General features: G+C 37.5%; 2 protein-coding genes and 1 long non-coding RNA gene across 13 annotated transcripts in view; 1 reads left to right on the top strand and 2 right to left on the bottom strand.

The window, feature by feature from the left end:
• The window catches only part of col18a1a (collagen type XVIII alpha 1 chain a), an 81,600-nt gene extending 80,658 nt beyond the window's left edge, over window positions 1-942 (bottom strand). Inside the window, exons 1-2 of the mRNA XM_082176661.1 lie at window positions 785-942; window positions 629-699 (exon numbers count right to left, since the gene is read on the bottom strand). Of these exons, the coding sequence (XP_082032787.1) occupies window positions 629-699; window positions 785-795 (82 nt within the window). The 5' untranslated portion in view covers window positions 796-942. The remainder of the gene's footprint in view (window positions 1-628; window positions 700-784) is intronic.
• A 1,504-nt stretch (window positions 943-2,446) lies between these two features.
• LOC309503858 lies at window positions 2,447-15,866 on the bottom strand. The gene is made up of 4 exons (XR_014207899.1): window positions 15,736-15,866; window positions 8,535-8,581; window positions 6,910-7,128; window positions 2,447-2,695 (listed from the first exon to the last, which is right to left on the bottom strand). It is a non-coding gene; the product is annotated as an uncharacterized lncRNA (long non-coding RNA).
• obsl1b (obscurin like cytoskeletal adaptor 1b) overlaps window positions 13,579-16,392 on the top strand; it is a 32,569-nt gene continuing 29,755 nt past the window's right edge. For 5 of the 11 annotated variants that reach the window (XM_082176649.1, XM_082176653.1, XM_082176650.1 and 2 more), the window contains exon 1: window positions 13,580-13,922. The gene's annotated coding sequence lies outside the window, so the exon portion shown is untranslated. Of the gene's footprint in view, window positions 13,923-16,392 lie in introns of all 11 variants that reach the window. The other 6 variants (XM_082176647.1, XM_082176655.1, XM_082176656.1 and 3 more) reach the window with 3 other exon arrangements.

The raw sequence follows: 16,392 nt of genomic DNA, 5'->3' as shown, positions 1-16,392 counted from the left end.
GATGGTGTAGGCAGATCCCACAAACCACCACAGAACTTTAAACAAGTCCAAGCTAACGCTCACAAAATTACTGAGAAAGACACCAGATGGAGTAAAAAAAAACAAAAAAAACACTCCAAACCTGTCAAAATATTTTTATGTACACCAGTTAAGTTTGGAAGATAAAAAAAAAGAAAAAAAAAAGAACAACATATTTTAAAAATATAGTAAAAAAAAAAGTAAATGAAAAATAAGTAAAAAAAAAAAAATTTCAACTGCTGGCCAAAAAAAAAAAATCCTTACTGTTAACCCAGATGATAGGTAGATAGATAGATAGATAGATAGATAGATAGATAGATAGATAGATAGATAGATAGATAGATAGATAGATAGATAGATAGATAGATAGATAGATAGATAGATAGATAGATAGATCATCAGTAAACTAGAGTAAACTAAAAAGTTAACTCATTTTTGTTTCTTCACAAAATGTGTTGGACATGATATTTTTTATGCGGATCATTTTGCTGTCTTTGATCAAATACTGCAGCACTGCAGATAATGAAGTCTGTATGTCTCGTCGACTTTTCAACAAGTCTAAGCACACACATGTGCCAGTGGTCCAGCTCGCATCTGATCGTGTACTCACCTCTCCTCTGCGATGCAGCCGGTGACAGAGCAATGAACACACAGATCAGCCGCTCCAGAAACAACAGACACCTGCAACGATCACCCACATTCGCTTAGTTTTTTCCCCCCATCTTCATCATTTACAAAGATTCTAAAGTGCATTTCTCACTTATACCTTCTTGCCATTTCAGTTTTTAAAACTGATCCGTTCAGACAGCTACATGGGATCCTGGTTGGGAAGGTGGATGAAAGTTTCCCGCTTTAGAGTGAGAGCCCTCGCGCCGGTGCAACAGCTGATGAGAGTGATCCGAGAGAACACTGATGAACGATAGAGAGAGGACAGCGGCACGCGAACACCTCTGGGTCCTAAAGCCTACCGACACACCCACCTGACCCCTGTGACGCCACGCGCTCGAGATGTCAAGTAGCCTATGGAAGCCCTAGGAGACCATGCATTTTTCCGTTTTGTTTTTGAATTACTGTCTTGTTTTCTTGTAATAACTTTTGAACTTTTCTCATGACTTTAAAAAAGCAGTTTTAGCAGGAAGTTGTTTTCTTAAGAACTCAACTTTTTTTTGTTATCTTGATATAGGCCTAACTAACACAGTTTTATTGAGACATCAATAGGTGCTTTAGTTTTTTCCTGGTCTAAAAGTAGTACAAATTGAATATATTTTTAAATTGAATATAGCAGCTCCATGGATGAGCGATTACATCATATTTTTGTTTTCTTCTTCAGAGAAATAAGTTAAAAGTTGAGAAAAAAAATAAAAGACAACATACTTGAAAAATGTATTTTTTTTACCAAGTAAATCTAAATTCAAATTAGGGTTAGATTGAACAGATTGCAACTTTTGTTTGACAATACTTGTGGTAGCCTACAAAAAATGTATACATTTGGCATCATCAAACGGATTTGCAGAAATAAGGACAAACATTTTAAACAGTTTCCTAAACATCTCTCCATCCACAATTGGTCAACCAAGGGGACAGTCCTGCTGCAAACTCACGCCATTGTTTGAGTCAATGTTGCAGAGCAATGTTTTGATAACCAACAGTAAATGGCTTAGACTGTCTCTGCATGTTAAACTTGAATAGGAGACTGTATTTTCACATTTAAGCTACTTTGTTTGTAGTGTACTGAGGAAAGTTTGAACTGCCATTAAGAAAAAGGGTCATCAAAAGAGAAACAAATCTGATCCTGTCTCTGACTAGGAACAATTCTGAATGTGTACAGAGTTCTTCCTATGCTTTCAGCCCTAATTTGTCTTTCCGATGAACTTGTCACCAGCGCTCTTGAGTGCCTTGCACTGACCTGGAGTGCAGTTTTAACTTGGGGTTACGTGGCGTACTTGTGCAATGCAAAGGATAAGGTGAAGTCCATTGTGAGCAGAGTGCTTCTCACACATAAAAGTTAATCACTCCTCAAATATGTCTGTCACTCTCTGGTATGCTGTCAGTTAGAATGGACTCATAAAATCAGAAACCAGATAAGATGTGTCCAATGAGCTCACGACATGACAATTCTTCAGATTCTTACCGATCGCAAATGCTCATTCATGACCACTTTGGGCAAACATGCTTCTAGACATAGTATAAAATCAAACAAAGATCCTTTTAGAGTGATCACATAATATTTCCGTTGTTTTTTTTAAAGTTGAACCCAGAGCGCACATTCTTTACAACAAATGTGAGATAAAAGAATGTGTCGCCCAATCAGATTTATTGCAGCAGGGTGAAGTGGGTCAATGAGAGTGCAGCTTTTGTTTTCCCAGTCAGGTCAGCTTTCTTGGGAACAGTGGGTCAACAAGAGAGGAAGTGGGAACAGACACACACACACACACACACCTATGACTTCAGGAACACCCACTGGCACACACAAGGCCACCTCATCAAAGCATCTCCAGCATGTTCTCATTACGAGCACTCAGCACCATGAGTAACCTCTCACTGCAGAGGATGGGGAGGATCGCAGAGGAGTCTGATGCTGGCGGACTTCAGTCACTGCCTCTGGAGCCAGCGCTGTGATCAGAAGCTTGTGGGCTGCTGTTGAAACACGTTCACAGCCCTGGTGAGCTCTGCATTCCTATAAAAGCAAGGAATGCATTTAGATAAATGTAAATACATATAGGAAAATGTTGAACATTAAGCATCTCATCACCATTATCATCTGTGCTATATTGCTTTAAACATTTATTTGAAATAATTAGGACATTGAAATGCACTTTAAATAGTAAAAGGACAAAAATGCACATGATATGTGTGTTGTGAGATAACTGTGAACGCATTAAAGTTGAATGTTATATTGTTATACAGTTTGAATTTGTGATCTCACACAGTATAGTATTTTTTCTATAATTTGACAATGATTTTTTGGTAACACTTTACTTAAAGCCTTTAAGTAGCCTATAACACATTATAAAGGTATTGTGTACGTTTGTGTACTAATGTACGTTTTAAAGCATTATATCATTTCAAAAAATATTTGTAACCAAAGTTAAAATACATTTTAAAATGTGTACATTCCTTGTTACATCTGAAATTAGTTGTTTGTCATGAGTTTTAATGTATTATACTTTATAAAGATGTAACAATGTATTATAACTGTGGTTATGATTATTCATGGGATCATACAAAGCAATTATATGGTTCATTAAAAGGCATAGTTAATGCCTTATAATGCATTATACATAAAGACTTTAAGTAAGATGCTACTGATTTCTGCACTCTATTTTGAACTGTCAGATATTGTGTTTGAAGGCTATTTATTTGGAAAACAAAAGAACTTACATCATGGGAGATACTGGGCAAACACTGAATGGGGGCCATTGCTGTCAAGCTCCAAAGTAATTATTAGAGAATTATAATAAAAGTATTCCATATGTGCACAATAAGTCTTTTGATAGATTTGAGTGGCAAACAGGCCAAAATGTAATTAATCATTCACAGAAAATGATTCCCTCCACTGCAGCTCTCAAATCATATTACGGTGCCTTGAAATGCTGGAAAATATGGCATATGGAAAAGAGCAGCCAGGACAGTCTTCACAGTTTCACCATTTGTGTTCCATAGAAGAAAATGTTATTATTTTAATAGATGCAAGACCATCTGGATTTCATTGTGTGTTTTCTGTAAATTGAAAAAGATGCTTTCTGCGTCAGGAACATGTTAGTAGACTCATTTTGATTTCAGGAATGACTTTAGATCTAGAAAAAATAAATAAATATGAACAACAGATTTTTGGCAGCAAACATTAAGGAAAGCAGATTTGCTTCACAGATGGAAGAATCCAGGTAAACAACATTCAAAGAGCAAAGGCCTGTAAGTTTAGTTTAAATAAATAAATAAATAAAAAGGTTAGTAATCTAATCAACGGAGCTGGTAAGATCAGAATTGCACAAATACACAACTAGATTAGCCTTTCACCAGACACAACACATAAACTCTTAGAGCCAAGACAGCATTTTTTCACAATTATCAGTCATTTCGCAGTTCACTAGCTGAGAAGAAAAGCAGTTCTTTCCCAGCCTGGGCATTAGTGGCAAACTTCATGGGAAAATAGTACAAAATAATAATAAAAAAAACCTGTGTGCATCTTGGTTATACACCTGGAATACATTTTTCTATTAAGGGCATGTCTCAAGAAAATCATGTTGTATAATCCCCTTACATAAGCATTCTCCAAATTCAATTATAAGTGCCATTTTGTTTATACTTTTACCTTCATTCGACTTTTTATGCACGTGTGTGATTACAGCTATAAACAACTTATGAGAAGAACTCAATAAAAATGGTCTAAATTAAAGCAAACTCTAAACTACTTTCATTTGGTTTTCAATGTTGAAGGACCGTGTATCAAGAGATGAGATCAACAAAAAACAAACTATCTCGACTTAAATGAGCTACACGACACACAGGCCTAAATGTGTTTCCAGCCAAAATAAAAGGAACTTCACACACTCAAATAGGACATAAATGTGATTACAGCAAACTATGCATCAAATACCAAACAGGATCTTCTAAGATAATTTGTTCCACTTGTCAAATAGTTGTTGAGACCCACATTGCAGTTGATTTCTGCCTGACTGAATGTCTCTATCTTTTGCTCAAAAAAGTGCTTCATTGTGCTCATCCATGTCCTCCAGCTAAGCTCCTATCATTTCCCTCTTGATTTATAATGTGCTGCTGTTGAGCTGAAATAATCTGCAGTTCTGTTTCATATAGACCCTTTGAATCTATTCTATTTGTGAATGTCAATCAAAGACTGTTCTGTTTGGAGATGAATGTGTCTGGTCTAGTTGTGGATTTTTTTTCTGTCAAGAGTGGATTTCATATTTTAACTTTTAGAATAGTGATTCAAATTCCACTAATATGACATTGGAGCTGATGACTGATCTGTGTATGCTGCTTTATTCTCAAGGAATTCGGATCGGTGGTGTTTTGCCACAGTTAGGACTTGACGCAGAACAATGGGCCAAATTGTTTGAAAGCTGCTTTTTATGTCTGACATAACTTTTAGCAATATGTGTATTCATGTAGTATTAGCAGAAGATCCCTCAGGACTATGTCAACGTCAATGTTCAGAATGTTCAAAAGTTGTCAGTAGGATTTTTATTTTATTTTAGATGAATTAAACTGATCAAATGTGACAGAAAATACTTTTTTGTAACAATGTAAATTTCAATTAACGCTGTTCTTCTGAACTGTCTATTCATCAAAGAATCCTGAAAAAATGTATCAGTTTTCACAAAAAATATTAGGCAGCAAAATTGTTTTCAACATTGATAACAATAATAAATGTTTCTTGAGCAACAAATCAGCATATTAGAATGATTTCTTAAGGATCATGTGACACTGAAGACTGGAGTAATTATGCTGAAAATTAAACGTTGCATCACAGGAATTAAATATATATTTAAAATATTTTAAAATAGAAAACATTTAAATTGTAATAATATTTCACAATATTACTGTTCTACTGTATTTCTGATCAAGTAAATGCAACCTTGCTGAGAATAAGAGACTTTCAAAAGGTGTACATTCAGCCAGGCATTATCGCATAATAAACCTGATGCGAAGCTATGGTACATTATTTCATCTTGTTACACAAGTACTTCCCAAATAAATGAATAAATAGACATGAAATACGAATATGAGTTGAAATTATATGAAAAGAAAGAGACGGCGGAGTGATATGAGAGACTAGCACAGCTTCATATGAAGTCGGTTGACTGGGATTGTGGTCCATTAAACGAATGGTAATTTCACTAAATAATCAATTAAAATACTGACCAATCAGAATTGAAAAGAGAGCAGTGTAATTAGTCTTCAAATATTTCTCTCTGCATTTTTAGTACTTTTATATCTTATGCATGAGAATTTTGTGTCTCAAACTATGGATCTAGGCCACACTTTTAGCTATTTGGGTGAGGCAATGGCTAACAATGTCACGCATGAAAGAATCCTGTTATCTGATTATGGAATCAGGACGAGGGGCCTCTTGCCCCAGGTTTGGGTAAGGTGTATAAATCTAGTTAGTAGCTGCAAGAAGCTCAGACGAGATAAGCACCAATACAGCTTCCCGCTGTTTATTGTATGACAAAGGTCTCCAAAAACTCTCATTAACTCGACTCTTTTTGGGTATTAACATAATGCCAAAGATTCTGAAACAAGAACTACATTGTGCCTCAAGAACAAGATTGTGCAGGTGTTATTAAATTATGTGCTATATAAATTTAGAAATACACTTGAGTTTGGCTTTCACAATCCCACCTCCTGCTTGGTTTCGTTCTTCTCTCTGATTAAATATAGAAAGATGATAGAAAATAAAGACCTATAGGCTATTTATCAATTTACAAATAACACCACCTGCTCTTCAGCTATTGTCACTAACCAGGACCAAGTATTTAGCAAGCACAACGCCACAGATCATTTACAGCTAAAAATAGCCTATTTTATGTTTAATATACAGTGAGATTTTGGGACAAATTTAACTTTGGTTAGGGCAACTCAGCACAACGCCACTGTAATAGCAACAAAGAAATTGAATGTCATGTCGGTTTTTACTTGAGGGCCGACCTGACATTACTTGGGAGTATTTATTACTTGTCACTTTATCATATTATGCCAATGGGTAGCTGATAAAAATCGCAAACCATTTTCAGAGTGAGCAACAATACTAAAACGAAAAACGCTTATGAGGCACAAAACTCAAAAGAGAGATAGAGAATTATTATGATTTCAACAAAACATTCAACAGAAAACAGGACAAAAGATCATGTACACTCTCGATGGAAGCACCTGATTGGAATCTGCATAATTTGGTTCCAGGTGCTCCTGCTGACTGCCTTGTTCACACATGTAGGCCAGCATACCTTCAGCTACCACCCTATACCTCAACTCTTGTGCCTGGAGGCAAGTAGTTAGTGCTGTCCAGGTCTCACAAGGCCATCAAAATTCCTGACACCTTCCATTGAGGTCATTTTCCATATCTGAGGGTGGAAGCCATTGCCACCTAGACTGAAAACAAATAAACAAGTCAAGTTAAGTCACCTTTATTCATATAACAATTATTCATAAAATACAATACAGCTTGTTTCAAAGCAGCTTTAAAGTGATAAACAGGAAAATAATGATCAATTATGCAAGCAGAATTCAATTCTGCTGCAGTAAAGCAGCTCTAAAAAGACAGTAATGTCATTGTTCAGCTGAAGTCAGTTCGTGGAAAGATCAACAATTTTGAAATTAGTTCAATTCAGCTATAAACAGCTCTGCAGAAAACAGTGATGTCATCATCCAGCTCAGTTCAGCTCTCGACAGATAGATAGATAGATAGATAGATAGATAGATAGATAGATAGATAGATAGATAGATAGATAGATAGATAGATAGATAGATAGATAGATTAAGGATAATTTAAAGAAACAATTTTTTTTGGACAATGTCTCCTATAAAACAATCAACAGTGAAATTAGAATAAAATGAAAGAATCAAAGTCAATGCAAGTATGCAAGTAAGAACTTCAAGTCTGACAAGTATGCATAGATTCTCTGATTCTTTGTCACCACACAGTGGTTGCCGAAAGAATTGCAGGAATATAAATTCTTAATTTGTGAACAAACTGGCCCACTTTACCCACAGTGCATTAAAGCATTAGACGTTGTTCAGATTAAACAGTCTGTGCTTTAATTGTGAACATGTTTAAACAAATAAGGCAGACAGTTTGTAATGAGTCAGCTCAGTCAGACAACCTTCCAGCTGAAATGTTTCCTGGCAAACACACACACACACACACACACACACACACACACACACACACACACACACACACACACACACACACACACACACACACACACACACACACACACACACACACACACACACACACACACACACACACACACACACACACAAAACAAGCAAGTAGAGACAGTGTACTACAGACCTTTAGCATTCAGGCAGCATTCTAAACCTTGTGTGAATTAATTTGTAGCCATTGCCAGGACCATGAACTTGTCTGATATAAATGCATCACCTGCCTGTTTTCTTTCAACACAGCAGAAGAACAGGATTAATTTTAGAATTTACAGAGGCAGTAATATTAAATGATAGCTTGGCTCTGCTGTAAATCAGTGAGGTTGTATAGGAATAGACTTGCCAGGCTCAATTTTAAATCATGAGGAAAAAGTGAGGTTGATGTAGGAAAAACAAATAGCTTTGCACCTATGGAAACTGAGAGGTCACGCCAGGTTTCCGTCACTCTGACTTAGTGATACACAGGTAAACACTGTCACGTCAGGAGACAGGCCGTATGTTTTGTTAACTCACCATTGTCTGAAATGCATAAACCAACTGAAGTGACAGCAAAAGAAACAACCACATTAACAGACCTTCAGAAACAACACAAACACTTTTTCAGTTACCTGAAGAGATTTCTGCGATGAACAATGTAAAAGTCAAACCTGTCAACCTGCAACACAGAAGTGCAAAGAATGAGAGAGACATGCATAGTTTCACAAAAAAATCATACAGTTTCTTGGTATTCTGACATCCCTTGAGAATCCTCTGCTAAAGATGTGCTGCCATACACATTCATCATTCATGTCCATTCATGTTTCAGGAAGCAATCTGAGAAAGTATTTGAAGCCTGGGGAAACTATCTGTGCTTTAGGTTTAGTAGTTTTTCAGCTTATTCCAGCCCATGAAACTTAAAAAGAGTCTAAAATCAGATCATTTACACCAATTAAAAGCAGCCCACTGCAAATTGTGTCATTTCATACCGGGGCAAACAATACTTTTAGAAAAGAAACACTTCACATATTCGTTTAATTTCTACACTAACAAATTTTTGTGATTATTTAAGCCAATACCATTTACACCACATAAAAAAAAAAATGTATTCTTCAAAAATGTTTTGGAATAAAATGGCTGACTTATTTCATTACTATTTGATATACTAATATTTGATATAATAATATTTTCCACAATTTTTGGTGTTCATGTATGTGTGTGTGTGCGTGTGTGTGTGTGTGTACATGTGTCACGAGCCAGAGCACCCGAGGACACACGTGTGCGTGTGTGTGTGTGCGTGTGCGTGTGTGTGTGTGTGTGTGTGTGTGTACATGTGTCACGAACCAGAGCACCCGAGGACTGGGGCGATGAGTTTCATTTATTCAATGAAAATAAAAGCTCCCAGTCCAAAACCAGTGGTTCTTCCGAACAAACTAGCAGAATATTGTCCAGACAATTCTCATGGTCCACAAAGGATCCAGGTACCAGGTGGGATAGGGTGGGAACCGACAAGTCTCCATAAAAATCCATCAGCCAGTCCTCACGTTCCGTTCCCTCGATCCCTGGTGTCGTGAACTCACACCCCTAGTCAGAGTCACACTGAGACTCCACTACCGGTGCGATGGCCAGATCTGGCCTCTTATCCTCGGGCTCTGGCTCATTCGTCACGGCCGGTGGTTTTGCTCGATCTGCAGGGGGCTCTCGTGACTTCTCCATGGTTGTTTGGGTCGAAGTTTGCTCTGGGTCTGGCTGGGTTCCGAATCGGGACGTGATATATATATATATATATGCTCAATAATGTAAATAAATGCCCAGTATTCGTGGGTAATTGTTTACTGCCATTCCCTCTTTGGGGGAGCTCAGATTTAAACCATTTGCAACATTGTAAGTAGAAATGTTTTACACTTTTTGACATATCTTTGTCTCTGTGCCTCTATCTATCATATGCTTGCTTGGTCACCTCAGATAAAGCAATGTTTTCTAAGAAAAGGAGATATCACTTGTCGGACCAGTGGCCACCTTTGTAAACAAATGGCTAGAAATACGTTTGGATAGTTCTGGCAGGCAAGCAGCCAAGATCTTACAACATGTCTGAGCCAGTCAGAAGAAAGACGCTTATAAAGCAATGACGACACTTTCCTAAATTAGACTACCTCTACTCAGATACACAAGAACTTTGTGACAATTTCAGCTCAGTTTGATAACCAGCAAACAGATTACTCTGATAATTATGGGAAAGAAACATCATATTTTATTACTTTGGTAGAATCATGAGGTAAAACGAAAAGGTTTCAGACAAAATGGTTGAAAAACGGCATCTAAAATAAGATAACTGGATAATGACAGCTGTTATCCCGCCAGCAGAGGGAGGGAGCAAGCCATTTAGTGCTCTCCAGAGATGCCCTTTCAGATTCGCTTTATGTAACTTACAGCAACGTATATATGAGCTGTGTGTCATCTGAATGTTTTAGGTAACAGTCACTGTCCACCGGAGCTGCACCCATCAGTTTTGTGTTCTACGCGCAACACAAATGCTCCAGATATAAAAGCTGCTGTTAGTTAATGAAGATTTGACGGATTCAATTGGACTCTTGTCATATCAATAATAATAAGACTATTCACTTTCATGGACATCGCCATTTTTTATTTGTCTTTGGTCACTGTTCTGTGGGACATTTCCAGACTCACACCTGTAAGCAAATGCATTTTTTGGTAACACTTTATTTTAAGGTGTCATTGTTACAGTGTAATTATATATTGAAGTACTGAGTAATATTAAGTAACTACATGTACTTACTATAGGGTTAGGGTAGGATTAGGATTTGGTTGAGGGTTAGTTGAATGTAATTATGCATAATTTATAGTTATTACTATGGTAAGTAAATGTAACATATCGTCACCTTCCTAAAATAATTGCCTTATGCAAAAATTATTTTTTTGCATAAGTCATCTCCTCATGATGCTGGCCACCTCTGGTAAAATCCCCACATCCTCAGTTGAACAGATCATGCAGTTCTACCCCTGTAGTGTAATGGCCTATGTCAAGAGTATGACTTAGGCCATTTTATTTGGCCTAAGTCAAAAGATTTAACAAGCAATTTAAAAAATTTAAAAGGCAATTGTACAAGCTTTTCAAGATGGGAGCAGCATCAAGAAGAACGAACCTCTGAAGTTATTTTTCATTTTTTGTGTGTTTTCTGAGAAACCTGAAAAATGACTTAGGCAATTATTTTAGGAAGGTGACGATATGTAACAAGGACACTGTAAAATAGTGTGTTACCCATGTTTTCTTCCAAGAAAACGGACCACATATTCATGTCTCAAGAATGAGAATTTCTTACTCTTTCCCCCTCCTACACCTACATCTTGCAACAAATCATATTACTATCTAACACAACTAAAGCTTTTACCCAAACTTCCGGTTTCGAACGAACATGTAGACACGGAAGACAACTGGGGTCGTCTTGCTCTTTCACTGGGTCTTTATCAGCAAACTATAGCTATTAAAGGTGCTCTAAGTGATGTCACGCGTTTTTTAGGCCAAAACATTTTTTGTCACATACAGCAAACATCTCCTCACTATCCGCTAGCTGCCTGTCCCCTGAACACACTGTAAAAAAACACGGTCTCTCTAGACACCACAGGCTCCACAAACGGCAACAAAAACAAACTGGGCTCACCCGCACCATGAAACTTTGCATTTCGTTGCCTTGTACCTGTACTTGTGTAATGACAATAAAGTTGAAACAAATCAAAATCAAATCAAACACAACAAATAGTGCTCCAGCCAATCACCGACAAGAAGTATTTGAGGGGTGTGGTTTGGGGGTTAGTGCGCGTGGACATGAAGGGGGTGTGGAGGAGAGACGAGAGAGAAGCACGAAGAGGGAAGTTTGAATTATGGCTGACACACGACTAAAGAGACGACGTTCCGATGAACAAATTGTAAAGAAGAGGGACAAGGATAAGGAACGCGCGAAGTCCCGAATTTACATCGGAAAAACCCTCGAAATGTGGCGAGAACTCCGCCGGCAGAAGGGCTTCCAATCAGACATTCAGTTGCTCTGTTTTTGCAGAACAGGTAAATCCATTTTTCTTTCTAAATTGACGTACATGTTCGCCAAACCAACACAAGGATGTAATTAGCTAGAACTATGCAGTCAGCGTTAGCTTTGGTGAATACAACATATATGTTTCAGCTAGCGATCTCTATTGTAAATGGTCAAGCAAATTCACAGTAGGGCGACAATTTGTGTGAATTATTGTTTTCACCCACTGTTTGTTATGGATTTGAATGTTCATTTATAGGCTATTGACAACTTTGACTAAATTTGTTTACGACGCCGCCGTTGTTTATGCTCACTGGGAAACGCGAAGCTAACGTTATCTTGCTATTATTGCGTCCTTGTATGGGAGCTATAGTTATAGTTATAACCTCAGGTGGCGAAACGATTTTAAGACAATGTTTCTCTTTTTCTGCATTCTGTTCTGCAATATATAAAAGCATTTATCTAACTTGGTGACATTACACATTGAATGAAGTATCAGTAAAACTTAACTTTGTTTTTAGTGACTACTTTGACTTTCCTTTATGCCGGAAGGGAGGGGAGGAGGGAGGAGACGGGATGAGGAGGAGGGAGGGTCTAGCTAGCCTCCGTTTTGTTTGACAACAATTCGAATGTCAACACTCCCGGCATCACTTAGAGCACCTTTAACAGACTCTCAGTGTTGTTACAATTATTCCTTTAACAGAGTCCTTATTGCAACAGGGTTCAACACAAAGAAACGAAGCACTTGCTAATATCTTCTTTAGCAGCTAGGGGAATTTAGAAGTTTTGAAAACAGGACCGCTAATCCCTGCAGGTTTTCACAAAGTGGCTTGAACAAACCGTTTCATTGCCAGGATGCTGGTTTCAGGGTTCAGGGTAAGATCAGATTACTTCCAATGGCTGAAATCAGAGGAGACAGCATTGAGCCTGTGAGACGTGAGACTCTAAACAGCTGAGGGGTCACTGCTCTCTGTGTTCACCCTCACACATTCATAAGCCTTATCACACGTGCACGCAGCACCTCTCTGGATCTTTGCTTTGAACGCTTCGTTTTTAGATGTTTTCCGCAGAGGCATTTCACAGTTGCTGAGCTTAATTAAGGACACTTTGCTGTACCTTCTCTGACAATGAAATGCATAATGCATTTCAAAATAACACCATCGGCTATGTCAGTAGTGTCAGATCACAGCTGAGAGCAGACACAACGCCATTTACATCATATGTTGTTGACGTTGTTTTTAAACAGAGTACGTGTGATCGGCATACTTGTCTAAATCATTTGCAGGGCTACATATCTACTAAAGCTGATGACAGATCCCATAAAATTATGACCATTACCAGGAATCCTCTACGGTTTCTGAATGCCTTCAGGTGACTACGCTGACACTGCTACCATAAACAAAAGGTTCTGAACATTCTACTAAATGCTGAAAGTTTTCAGGAGGTCAGAAGGCTGCTGCCCTTCTCCTTAGATTTTATTGCAAGGTCTCAAGTAAGTCAAGCAATCTGCCCAGGACGAGCAATCCAACCTATCTTTAGCCACTGCGAGCAAGTGAATGGAGAGCCTGACTTATCTTCACTGCTGTCATCGAGGCTGCCAGTATTTTTAGGGGACAGCAGCAGCTGCAAAAGCATTTAACAGTCTTCTACGAACAATAACACTAGGGGTGTCTCAGGACTAAACGCCACAGAGATCGTGGGACTGCTGGAGTGTTCAAAGGAAAGCTGTCTGATAAGGCTAAAACCTTCTTAAAAGGGGCACTTAACAGCCTTGGCAAAATGGGCAGGTGACACTGACTAGATGTTAATGAGGAGAACATACCGCAACAAACTTACCGAAGTGGAAAAGGATTATTCTGTAACAAAAAAAAACTTTTTAAAAACTAGAGCTGGAAGTGAGGGCCAGTGAAGCAGGAGAAGCTGGTTGCCGCGGAATGTATATTGACATTTGTCTCTGAGGACTGAAGAGAGGTAGGATATGTTAATGTCACAAAGTGCAGTTTCCCTGAGGTCAAAGGTCAGTCTAATTAAATTAGGAGCACAAACAGGAGGTTAATCTCCTTTTAAAGTCCTAGGGGAAATTCCTGATCTAGATTGTTGATGTTATACATTTAAACCTTTAACAGTTGGAGATATAATAAGAGTACCTGCTTTTCCTTTCTTTTTGATATGTGTTCTTCAATGTTGATTACATTGTGGAACATCTGAACACCTGTTTTCTTAAGAAAATATACAGTATGCAGTATACTAATAGAATCAGTGTTTAAAGCTCTTCAATTGTAGGGAGATTCTTATAAGGTAGTTTGGTTTCACTTTATTTTGATGGTCCCTTTAACACATTCTGTTGACTATAAGTAATGTTGCACCTACATGTATACTAACTCTCATTAGAGTGTTAGTAAAGTATTGGTAGACTGGTAGGGTTAGAATAAGTTGATATGTAGTTGCAAAGTTACTTTTAGTCAGTAGAATGTCTGTTGGAGGACCATCACAATATTATCAGAAATTAAGCAGACTAATACTCTAATGGGAGTTAGCTGGCATGCAATGTTACTTATAGTCACCATAATGTTCAAAAGGGACCATCAAAATAAAGTGTTACCAGTAGTTTATGTGTTACATATATCATGTTTTGTTGTCTTGTTTGTAGCGTAGCAAACTTATAAGTGTAGCATGATGAATAACTAGCAGACGTTTAAGGTTCTGAGGAGGATACTTATAACCAGATCGTTTTCCTGAATTCCCAAGACAAGCGATTCATGCGCTATGCCATCCTAAAACAGATAAACCAGCCCTAGCGCATAAACATCCCCCTGTACACCCCAGAGGCCAAACTTGCAGCATGATTGAAACTGAGAAGCCACACATTAAAAAAAAATCAATCATGAGGGCATATTAAACCAACATGATCTGGATTACTTCATATGCAGCAGATATTTTCAGAGGAAGATATCACTTAATAGTACAGAGCAAGTGTTTCTTTCCTGAAACGAATGACAAACAAACTAATTTTGACAATGACATTTAACAGCTAAATTCGTAACTGCATTTGCTAAAAGGGGTGTGAGAGGCATAGCATATTTTGACTGAGAGGTCCCCATGGGGTGTGTCCTGCGTGAGTGTGTGAGACCTGTGTTGTATGTGCACGCATGTTCTGTGGTGCGCTTTGTGATACCTGACACATGCCCTCTCACAGGTCTTTATTTAGGGCAGACTATATAAAGCACTTTCCCATTGAAATACAGCACCAGCTGTGTTAGTTATGTGTTGTGGCCGCTGTTGCAATAGGGCCAAAAGACAGTACACCTCTAGAGCTCTTCTCACACAAGGCATAATTTCTAAGAAAGTTCTGGGCATCACGTACTCTAGTGTAATAGTATCCTTGCTCTCTGGGGAGAGCCCACATTATCAAATCGCACTAGTGCACATACATACCAACACCCAAACTCAACAATTAGTTTTTAATCAGTCTGTATACTTCAGTGGATTGTTGAAGATTTGAGAAATAGCTAATGCAGTCTTCCAAAATGATTGGGACATGAAAAGTTTGGTTATTAATTTTTCTCTTTTTCCGAGAAGATATGAGAGAACAAATACTGTTAACAGACAATTATTGCTATGACAGGTCAAGTCAGGTGTTCCTTGTTGAAAGTTTTAGCCAACAGTGAACTATATTACTTTTGTAAATGATGGCAAAAAGTCAAATGTCAGATGGCAATTGTAATTTTGCTTTAAAAATATAATAATTATGACCTTTATATAATATCAAACAACTTATATTTACCTGTAATGAGTTGACGTTGGAAGAGGTGTGTCCACGATCACGATGGCAAGAAGCAACTCTGCAGTAAAACAGAGCAGTAAAATTAATTATATTTCAATAAAATGAATTTGTTACATACAACAGAGCTTAACATACAGTAAAGCTAAGTTTGATTTAGACAAGTAATTTGTTAGATACAAAGCTTCCCAGGTGCAGTTTAAGGCAGCATTATACAATAAACAAACTAACATGAAAATTGCTGAAATACAAGTTCTGCAGATTTACTAAATTAATTACATTAAATGATTTCCTGTTTGACTGACTATTTAGGTATTGGTGGCCTCTAGACTGTTGTTATTCGATAAGACTGTATTTACCAGGGTTTAGTGGAATTCAAAAGTAAAGAATTGACTACATCTAACTACATCTACATGTCTAAGGCCTATAAACTTCAAATTTTAATGCTTTTAAAATAGCCTTAAAAAATGTCAAACAAGTTACAAATTCATTATAATTGCTCTTCATTATATTCAAATTAAATACTGTTTGCTACCTCAATTACAATTCAAGATCTGAACTGGAATTCTGAATGGTGCACAACCCTGGTATTTACATGCAGTATTATATACATGTATGAAATGGCTGGTTATTATCAAATCATATATTAAGTGTATTTTT

Source organism: Leuciscus leuciscus (genome assembly GCF_965113295.1).
Source record: "Leuciscus leuciscus genome assembly, chromosome: 7".
NCBI lineage: Eukaryota > Metazoa > Chordata > Actinopteri > Cypriniformes > Leuciscidae > Leuciscus > Leuciscus leuciscus.
The sequence above is the reverse complement of the archived record's forward strand: the minus strand, read 5'-3'. Positions and strand labels throughout refer to the sequence as shown.